This window comes from Nanorana parkeri, unplaced genomic scaffold (genome assembly GCF_000935625.1).
Source record: "Nanorana parkeri isolate BGI_ZX_2015 unplaced genomic scaffold, ASM93562v1 scaffold589, whole genome shotgun sequence".
Taxonomy (NCBI): Eukaryota; Metazoa; Chordata; class Amphibia; order Anura; family Dicroglossidae; genus Nanorana; species Nanorana parkeri.
In genome coordinates, this window is record NW_017306857.1 from 701,743 (window position 1) to 713,027 (window position 11,285).

Consider the following 11,285-nt stretch of genomic DNA (forward strand, 5'->3'; position numbering starts at 1 on the left):
TTTTTTTTGCTACAGTGTTTTACATTCAAGCTAAATTTTTATTGCTAACAGGAGCTTTTCTGTTTCCTGATTGCTATTTGATGGTTGTCGTATGCTGAGACAAAGGCAGAGCTGGCAGTCTGCAGCACTAAATGGAAGAATGTTTGGTGGACTGCCCCTAACTTTAACAATTTTTCTTGGAAGTCAGTTTTACCATTCTGGATTGAGCTTCATGTTAAAATATGCAGAAGGAAAGGCTTAAACGGTATGCAAGCCCTAACAAATAACTTTTATTTCAACAGCAATATTACCACAGGATGTGCATTTAACATATTTTAGGCATAGTATTTACCTAGCTGGGCTCTGCCATCTTGGATGTGCTGACAGCAGCCCCAGCAGATTTAGAGCTGTCACATGTGACACTCTATAGCAGGGGTGGGCAACTCCAGCCCTTTAGGCTGGGTTCACACCTAGGCGTATTACGCATGCATGTCTGTCGCGCGACCGTCACACGTTTTTTTAACCGCGATTCGCGGTAAAAAAAATCGCGCGACCGTCGCGCGATTCCGAAGGCTACTTGGCTGTATCCCAATGGAAAACGCCCTCCAAAACGGCCCAAAGAAGTACATGTACTTGTTTGGGCGTCAGCCGTTTTGTAGGGCGTTCAGACGGGCGGAAATACGGAAAGGTGTGAACCATACCCATAGAAAACAATGGGATTTTCATGGTTGTACGTTTTGTAGAGCGTTCATAGAGCGTTGAACGCCCGACAAAACGGAAAGGTGTGAACGGGGCCTTAGTTGTTGTGGAACTACAAGCCCTATGAGGCATTGCAAAACTGACAGTTACAGGCATGAGTCCCAGAGGCAGATACATGATGCATCACAGCAGGACCCCACCCCTGCTCTATAGTATTCCCCTTCACTCCTCCCCTGGCGGCTACAAAAAAGTTAGTGTAGGGAGGCGAGGGGAGGGACGGAAGAGCTGGGCCAGCAGATAGTAATTAGACACTCCCAGAAGAAGGTAATTAACTGACTTCTGTTATCAGCATTGAGAACATTTCATGCAGGAACACAGCATAAAACTTTGAAGGAAAGTATGCATACAAACATCTATATAATGCTTCAAAAACCAGACTACATTCAAAAGAGCTAACAGGCCGTTCAAAACAATGCTTTTACTTTCTCGAGTTAATGATATACTTTCCCAGACTCTTCTTTGGCACTTTGTAATTATAGAGAAAATAATTTTAAATAAATATATGCATAATTAACACTGTGAAATTCCTAAGAAATTCAAATATAGTCCCTGCAGTGGAACAACACATATAAATAGATCTCTAGGTCAAACATCACATAAATGAAATTTTATCCACTTGGTCATTGGCCACATCATACGGTGTCACAGACACCGCAGCGTTAACACCCCTATTTAGGAAAAAGAGATTGTTTTCAGTAACGGGTAGGCAGCGAATGAGTAGGCCACCACAATAAGCTAGCAGCGCTTACTATATACACATCTGATTCAATTTTTAGCGAGAGACGGTTGGCCTTGTTTATGGAGTTGTCTCAGGGAAGAACTGCCTCAGACTCCTTTTGTTGCCACATAACAACCAAGATTCAATACTACACAGGAAAAAGAGCAGAGAACAAAAGTAATCTAGCATGGGACATGAATGGGAAGCCTTTCTTTCTCTGGCCAACCTTTTTTCACCTTTGCTTTTTCCTAGGCGTAATAACCTGGCCAAGTTATTCACTTGTGTTTACATTCATGCTGGTAGATTTATCTCGGTGATATCTAGGCATAATCTGACTATATTCTCAGGTCTATGGGCATTTTTATTCCTGGCCAAGGCAAGACAAGAGCACTGTAGCAAATTGTGTAAATGGCTTTGTATTTTAAAGTGTATCTAAATGCAAAGACATAAAGGCAATACATTGCAGCTTACAAGTCCTTAGATGTAGTGGATGAATTCGTTTTCTTTTTTCAGGCTTCATTTCCTTACTGTAACCTGGTGTTTCTACCAGTAACACTCTTTCTTTCCTTGGGGAGGGAGAAGCTTACTCAATATGCTGTATCTATGAAGAAGCAGCATTGACACCCTAATGTGGGGTATACAAGGCTCTGGTGTTCCTACCAGTGACACTCTTTCTTTCCTTGGGGAGGGAGAAGCTTACTCAATATGCTGTATCTATGGAGAAGCAGCATTGACACCCTAACGTGGGGTATACACGGTTCTATTTTTTTTGTTCAGCCTACGGGCTGAATGAAAATAAAAAGAACAGATTCATCCATCAACGATTGCAGCCTCTAGCTGGTTGGTTGCTAGCTCCGTTCAGCCGAGAATTTTCCAACCAGCTCCTTCAATCAGCCTATCGAGGGATGCTGGGCAGAAGGGTGCTGACAGTGGCACTCATGGTACGAATTTCGGCCAATTCATCTGGAAGTGGCCAAAATTCGAACCGTGTGTACCCGACTTAAGACAGAAAGTTAGCTAGGCTCACAGAACAACTCCCCCTCTCTTCATCTTCATAACATAGGGGGAAGGGGGGGAAAGTGTTCTGATTACCTGGCAGGGATGATAACACTTTGTAAGATTTTACTTCAACAAGTAAAGGTATAAACTCGGTGGATTTCTATCAGGACAGTTTTTTTTTCTGTACTTGGGGTGTTTTAAAGAGACAAAATATGTATAAATGTGAATATATTGTAGAGATGTAATGTATATGTTTTTCTTAATTAGCCCAGACATACACTTTAAGGCTGCATCTAGCTTAGAAAGCAAGTCTGGGTATGGTTTACATTGGGGTATATTGTAACCTAACTGGTTACACTCCCCCATTTATTTAGGTAGGCTTGCCTGTCCCATGTAAGGGTGGTATCCAGCATTCTGGTGAGATAAGAAAATGTTACCTGGTCAAATGAGGGATAAAAACCATTCTATCCTTGGTCTTTTTCATGACCCTCTAGAATGGCACGGCTGGAAAAATGTTAGGTTCCTGCCAGGTGACATTCATATATAACACCTAAGCCACTAAATGCACGGTGTGCTTTAGAAAGAAATCTGATTTTTTTTGGTGCTTTAGTTATAAAAATGTTGTATGCTCTTCAGAGCTGAGTAGTTATATGTCAGCTGAAGAAAGAAAAATCTGCAAACTACCTCTCCTAATTGCTCCATTTTAAATCCCTTAAAAACTGTATGAATCACAAAAGGGTTAACATAGTGCAGCAGAATTGAAGGAAAAAAGCTGAGTGAGCTTAGTGTGACACCCCCCATCCAAGAGTGAAATCCAAGACTGTTGTTTACATGGCTCACTCTGCTGGTATTTGAGCTGTGGGACATGAATATTTATCTGAAATCTTCAGCCTCAGAGTAGGAGGATAGGTGTCCCTAGGAGTTAAAACTTAATCAGGCCTAAAGATTTAGAGCTAAGCTGATATGTTTTCGAGTTTCCGTCTGATATGATGTTATGGGTGCTATGTTAAATAATTACAATTGGCAAACCTCCACACTGTGATGGAGTATTTTAATGTTTGACCAACAAAGCTCCACGAATGTGGAGATTTTCAGATGACGTTTTGCGCTAATGCAAAGAAGATTGTACTAGCGTGCTGCATGTAACGTCTTTTACAAAACAAAAGTCCCACCGACACTAATCTGCAACACATTGCAGTTTGCTTTTAGGGGAAGACAGACAAGCATTTTCAGTGGTGCATCTGTCAATGACATGGAATGCTTTTGGCAGGTGATGATGCTGCTTTAGAAGGAATCTTTGTTAGCTCTGTGAAATGGTTCCAAAGGCACTCACATTTATTATAAGCAGAACCGCCATCCTACAAATCAGAGAAACAATGCACTAAAGTGTCACAAACAGCATTTAGTTCATACAGAAATGCAGAAGAGACAAAAAAACAAAACAAAAATGCATTAAAGTGTATCTAAAGCCCAAACAATTTGTTTTGGATAGTGGTGAGAGATCAGTACCTTTGTTGAGTCTTTTTTGCTTTCTATGTCCTGCTGGTAAAATGTATCCTCTAGGGCAGTGGTGGCGAACCTTGGCACTCCAGCTGTGCCAAAACTACAAATCCCAACATGCATCTGCCTCTGGGAGTTATGTCTGTGGCTGTCAGAGCCTTGCAATGCCTCATGGGACTTGTAGTTCCAAAACAGCTGGAGTGCCAAGGTTCGCCACCACTGCTCTAGGGCCTTTTCTTACCTTGGAGAGATTTCCTCTCACTTCTTGCTCTGCCTACAGTACAGAAAGCTAAAGAAAATCTCCTCAATGGGACACGGATGGCAAAACACATAATTACAGGGTTTGTAACATTCCCTATTCTATTCAAAATGAAAAATGGATTTAGATCAGGCATGTGAAGCAGTGGACCAAATTGAGAGGGTTGAATCTTCAAAGGAGGCTGCATTATGTGTACTCCAGGCTGCAATATGTTTGATGTTTCTGCTCTAGGTATACTTTAAGGCAGTGGTAGCCAAACTTTGGACCTCCAGCTATGGTGAAACTACAAATTCCATCATGCATCTTTGTCTGAAAGTCATGCCTGTGGCTGTCAGAGTCTTGCAATGGCTTATGGGACTTGTAGTTTCACCACAGCTGAAGGGCCAAACTTGGGCTACCACTGCTTTAAGGTATTTAGGGTATACTCACACAAGACAAAGTTACCTAGTACTTTACCCGAGCGCAGTTGCCCCCACTACCTAATTGGTCTGCACTCACATTGTGCCAGGCCTGAGCACAGTTTCTGCGCTCACATTGTTTCGGGCCCAAGCACACTTACATGATCTTTACCCTTACTGCTTGAGTGGGTATAAAGGGATCTAATCTGTCCCAGTGTTCAAGTTCCACAATCGGCCTCAGTTAGCGATCACACCTATGCATACCCTGCAGGGGTAGAACTGAATCGTGTCCCAGACCACCTCTTTCAAACAGCCCAGGCCTTATAAACTGACTACCTGACTCAATATTGACTTCCATTTGTGTCACTCACTTCTAATTATAAACCATTGTCTTTCTAAAATCATCATCCACCCTCCAGTGTATCTGTTCCACATTGTTTCAGCAATAAGTAAGACTAGTACAGAATATAAGACCAGTAATAGTTAAGAGTGGATAACTCTGTAAACAGTGGAAAAAAACAAGAACCAATAAGTACAATACATGTCTCTGAAATCTGGATTCATGTTAACCCACTGAGAGTATTGTCATATTATGTTTTCATGTTAAAATAGATTCCTTTTTGTTTTTAACAGAAAAGAATATGGGGCGCTCCAATCGCAGAGTTAGCAGAGGAATTGTGGAGGAATGCTGCTTTCGGAGTTGTGACCTAGATTTATTAGAGACATACTGTGCGAAGCCGGTCAAGAATGAAAGAGACCTTTCCACCGCACCAGCCACTGCATTGCCATCTCTGAATAAGGTTAGTGGGAATGTGTAATGCTGAGGGGTTCTGGTAACGTAAATCTGCTCCAGCAATCTGCTGAGTAAGTTTGAAAATATCTGTACCCATAGAAACAGTGGAGAAGATAAGGGCACCAGGACCTCAGCCAATGTTTCATTAATTTAACCTTGAAATGTTGCAGATCATCAGACAAAAGCAAATACATTGCATTCATACCTTAAACTACAACTAAAGGCTCCTTTGTATTAAAATACTGATGGTAGTAACCCTTTAGTAAAGTAAATCTGCAAGCTCTTTTTTTAATACAAAAGAAATAAACCCAGTTTTAAGATTTTCAAACCTCCCTTTCAGTTGCCTTGCATGCTAACTATCTCACAGTTTGGTCTTCATGGTGCTAGGGTTTTCAGCATAAACTACAGCTCCCATGAACATTTGGGTTGATGAAAACCACAGAAGGTGGAGCTAGGCGTGGACAGCTGCTAACTGCAAGCTAGGGGTTTGATAACCAGCTGTGACTGTGCTAGTAGACGTGCCCTGTTTGACTCAGTGCAGGGCTAAGTGTGGCCAGTTGTGGACTGGCAAGCTAGAGGCTTGTTAATCAGCATTAAACACAATGATAGACCTGCCTCCCGAGATGTCACTGCTTTGGACTGATCAAATGGACACGGAAGGGTCCACTTACACAAGGGTGACAATGCTGCCCTGATCTGGAAAGTGGTGCTGCATCCTTGTCGCCCTATGAAAGGAAATGAAGCAGAGCAGCTTGTTTGGCAGGATCAACAGATAATTTTAGCACATGCATACATAGTTTTTTGGAATTTCACTTATAGTTCTACTTTAACAATAAAAGTACATTTATAAAAATTAGTTTGCATAGAATTCAGCTGGATATGTACATTGTGTGCTGTGTAAAATAATTATTTCAGTGAATTATGATTAAAGTGAGCTAGTCTGTCATAAGACAATGATCAAAGCCCTTATAAACTCAGGGTGTTAGGGGTAATGCCCAGTATACAAAGCTCTCTGCAATATGTGATTTTTCACATGACCAGAGCACAGGCTAAGGCTTTGTCTGGTATTGTTGCTACAGAACACTTCCATTTAAAGCTGGTGGGGGAATGGGGCAAATGTACTGATGGCCACTGCACTCACATTTTACATTTAGGGAACATGAAGAGAGCATGTGGGTTGCCTTCATTGCTGGACACAGTCAATACTAGTGTAACTGATTACTGATTAGGGCAACCTACAGTATAAATAATTGATATAAAGTGAACCCATATAAAATTATTCAAAATATGTCATTAAATTTACAGATATGCCTTTCTTTTGGGAGGCTTAAGCTTCTGAGCTATCATTGATAGCCATCATAATGGCTATCGATGGCTATGGCATAATCATAGTTTTCAGAAACTTGTGTACTTGATGCTACTTGTCTTATGTACTTGATGCTACTGAACACTGAGAATGATCACTAAATGACAGAAATATAATTTCTTATTTGGTCTCCAGCGTTCATCATTCCCACCCCAACCCAGCTTATTGCCATGCAGTGCTAGACTCCCTGGTTTACATGAGCACTGGGTAAAAATAGACATCTGGGAAACACAGTCACTAGTTATGGGCTTCACCATGCACATACCATACAATCCTGTTTGGAGCTGGTGATTAATCTGCATTAGTTGATGTCAATAATATTTGTCTGAAATATCAATTATTTGTGTAGCATTGTTATTTATAATCTTGTTTCTTCCTCATGTAGGATGTGTACCATAAGCATGCTCATACCAAGCACTCTAAATATGACATCTGGCAAAGAAAGCCCACTCAGAGTCACCGCTTACGAAGAGGGGTCCCAGCCATTGTCCTCGCACGTCAGTATCGGCGATGGGTGAGGCAAATAGAAGAATCCCAGCAGTTTTTATCACATCGGCCATTAACAACCTCACCAATGACACGACTTCGCTCCAATCAGCAAGACTCAGAGTCCTCCCATAATTGAGCTGGGAATCATTACTAAGCAGGATTCCACTGCCTTCAATTTCTGTTTCTATGTTCTGTTTGTTTTTCTTCTGTCTTCTCTGAACTGGAGAGAGACCAAGCCAAGCAACAGAGTTGAAGCCTGAAAAGCTCAATGTGACACTACACAGAAGAGTAAAACGAGCAAACTGAGACACCAAAGCTGGAACAAAAACAACAACATTGCCTTTTGGTGGGAATTATTTCTGTGGATTTTTGCGTCCTTTTCTGTGTTTTTTTTATTTTTTTCAAACTGCAGCACGTACAGTATGTGTGTACGTGAATAAGTATGCAAAGACACAACTGTATTTGCACGCACACAAATATGCATCATCCTGGCACACTTGGCCTAACTGTGCCATTAAGGAAAAACAAAAATGTTTTACCAGTGGAACTATTCAAAAATCCATCCGAATGATTACTTTAAGGATGGAAAGGGGAAAAACGAAACGGAAAAAAAAAAAAAAAATCCCGCTGTTTCTTACATCTGGTTTAACATCTTGACATTACTTAATGTTTTTGTTTGTTTTCCTGTAGCATTTCAACGTCAATGTCCAAAATAATTTTGCACCTTTTTTATGCCTAAAAAAAAAAAAAAAAAAATGTAGGGCATTTTAGGTTTTTTTTAGGGATTCTTTTTCTCCTACTCCTTTGTGTCACTGAGGCTTCTGCAGCCTTATTATTGCAAAGTGCTGCCATCTTTGGCATCAAAGGGGTTGAGTACTAGAATTCCAAATGTATTTGCACCTTTTATTCATTGAGAACTAAGAGAAAAGAAGGAGGAAGTAGGCAGATGCCTCTGTTAAGTTGGAGTAGGAGCTCTGTCTGCTTTGCACATATGCCACAGATTACAATGATTTTTATATTTGTATAATATATATATTATATTACTTTTTTGTGAAAAGGAAAAAAAGTCAAGCACTATTTTTTATGGAATTTCCTTTTTTTGTATAGTGTTGAAAGAAGGGGATGAGTTAATGTAAATATGATGTCCTTTGGTGCTAATGTCACTTAAAGGGGAAGAGCTGGAGTGAGATTGTAATGTAGCCTGGGATTCCTAAAAACTTGCATTCCATCAAATGAATCCTATGAAGCTTTCTTTGAAGGAATCCTCAGCATTGTATTACCGTAAGAGATGAGAACATACTGAACTTGAAAAAAATAATGCTTTTCGTTTTAGGAAAAGTATACCTTGTTTTTTTTCCCCTCCTCTGAATTATAAAGAGGGTATAATCTAACACTAAAGCCATTCACATGCATTCAGATGAACATATAATTCACTGCACCATTACTCATTTACCATATCCTAGGGGAAAAGGGAATCAACTGTTTCATTTTAGTTTGCCATAGCCATTAACAACTGGTTCTAGCCTTGTCTCCCAACATCTGTTTTTAGGGTCAACATTTGGGTAGATTTTTGACAGGTCTCAGGCCTAATATGTCCTGTTTTTTGTAATTTTTTTTACATCTTGTAAGTTTGGGAAGTCTGGTTTTACCACTTGGTCAACACTGTAGATTCTATACCTTATAGTCTACCAATTGTTTTTTTTTTTTTGCCATATGGACTTAAAAGTTTATCTCATTAAATGCAGCACTGAATATTTTTCAAAACTATCTTTGTTTAATTGAAACTGATGCTTCTCTTTTTTATGCTTTTTTAAAGCAACCAATTTAGCCGCAAAAACATTCACACACAAATGACGCATGTCCATTTTAAAGGACCAATAAACCTAAAAAAATGGTTTCTGTGCACGAACAACTCTTTTTTAACACACATTTCTGAACTTTTTTAAAGGTGAATCTGTGGGAAACCTAAAAGTATTAAACTTAAGTGTACGGGAGATAGCTAGCAGCATAAGCTGTCAGTGCATATTTCCTTTCCTGTTACTACTTTGCTGGCCACCTAGAGCTTTCCATTGTGGTTTTGCTAATTTATTTGGATTTGCATACACCTAGGCATACTTCCACCACCAGATAGGTTACCAGACACCAGGTATTGGGTTGTGGGTAAGGGGATTGGTGGATTGCCTATTCTGCACAATCAGGGAGTAGAAGCAGTGAAAGTGAAATAGAGTTTCCCAGGTGCAAAGGAGTGACAGAAATATGGGAGCTGCATATTGCTGACTTAAAGGCTGGGAAACAGTCTGAAAACAGACTGTTACACCGCGGTGTGTTGTACACCATGTGCATTGGTGTGATGCAGTGCTATTAATTTTGAATGGCACCTCAATGCTCAATGGTGACAAAGCTCCAATGCACTACTGTGCATTTTGGTGTGCTGCATTGGCAAATATGTTATGTGTCCATTTCATTGGATATTTTGGTGCATTGCCAGCCCATTCTTTTGACTGGGCTGCCTTAATGCAATGCACATTAAAATGCAAAAAATAAATGTTCCTACAGCACACCAAAATGCTAAGGTGTAAAGGTTCCCTTACGATACAAACTCCAGTGCTGTCATCTTGATCCTAGCTTCACTATCTGGTGATCTTAGTTTCACTATCTAATAAAGACATTCATCTGGACTCATCAGACTTCCCTGGCTGGTAGTGGCTCACAATTTAGAGATACTTCCCGACACACGAGTTTCCTTTCCATATTTTCCATTGAGACACATTGCAGTCAACCTTTATTAGGCCTAAAATGTCTGATAACCTACATCAGTTTGCATCAGCTACCCAAGAAATGTTAATACTTTGTGAAGTACTTATACTTCTTTTAAACCATAGGCCCTTTGTTTTTGAGTTGACCAAAAAAACTTACTTTACTACGAGGCGTAAACGTTCAAATTTTTCTTTTCATTTAAAAAGCCACTTAACATTTATTCGATAACTTGAAAGCCATATTGCCTTTTCTACAAATATATTTTTCACCATACTTTTTCTCACTATCCTTATGAACTAAAAATAATTAATTAGAAGATTATATATTCTGCAATGTTACAGTGAATGCTGTTCTCTGTGGTAGAATATAGAGCACATTCGTCTTCTAAAATTATTGAGCACTTGTGCATAAAATATAGTTTCAAATATTATATATAGTTATAATTTTCATGCGTAGCACTACATCAACAGTGACAGTACGTCATCTCGTTTGCAGTACCTAGTGCGAACACTACCTAGATCTTAATGCGAATATCACATTTGTGACAATATTGTGAACATTTTTGGTATGTGGTAGTATGTGATCAATAAATTTATAGAATATGTTTTTCTTTAACCTAGCCATAGCCCAATTGTTAAGTCACTTCATCACTACAAGTTTAATTCAATGATGTCTTGCATAGCTGCTGGATATCTGTAGCTGAGACAACATTCATGTACATTTCGTTTATTGGTTCACTAAAGAGTCACTACTGCATTTTGGGAAAAAGGAAGACTGCTATATCTGAAGTTCATTGGCTAGGTCCAAACAGTGGCTTCCACCACTGTTTGTTGGTTAGATACATCTTAATATTGTTACAGAAGGTAAACTACAAAAGTGCAGGACATCCCTTTATTAAATCAGAACAGCTTTTAGAGAAGTCTTCCTGGGGCCCAAAATATTGATAACACAAAATGATCACCGCCAATTATAGTGCCAGTCAATTTGTCTAAGTGGCTATTTTATCAGTCAGCTTGACCCTTTGCTGATCCCAAAGGGGTCAGGATCCTATGCAAATTCCTTCTTTGTCTTACTAACTGCAGCCCAAAATGCAGCTGACAGAACTCCACTCCTCCTTAGTGCTTTCTGAATAGTTTTTTTCAGATGTCCAATAGCTATGTAGCAAGGGCAAGCATCTACATGACCGGAAGGTTCCGGTCACAGTTCACAGCCATACATGTTTTGGGTTACCTTCTGTTGGCATCCATTGAAAAACGGATGCTAACAGA

At 39.8% G+C, this 11,285-nt stretch overlaps 1 protein-coding gene across 2 annotated transcripts in view; it reads left to right on the forward strand.

The window, feature by feature from the left end:
- Positions 1-8,863, forward strand: part of IGF2 (insulin like growth factor 2) — a 40,409-nt gene extending 31,546 nt beyond the window's left edge. For both annotated transcript variants that reach the window (XM_018562658.1, XM_018562659.1), the window contains exons 3-4: positions 5,246-5,412; positions 7,157-8,863. In XM_018562658.1, the coding sequence (XP_018418160.1) occupies positions 5,246-5,412; positions 7,157-7,396 (407 nt within the window). In that variant the 3' untranslated portion in view covers positions 7,397-8,863. The remainder of the gene's footprint in view (positions 1-5,245; positions 5,413-7,156) is intronic.
- Positions 8,864-11,285: the final 2,422 nt, after the last annotated feature.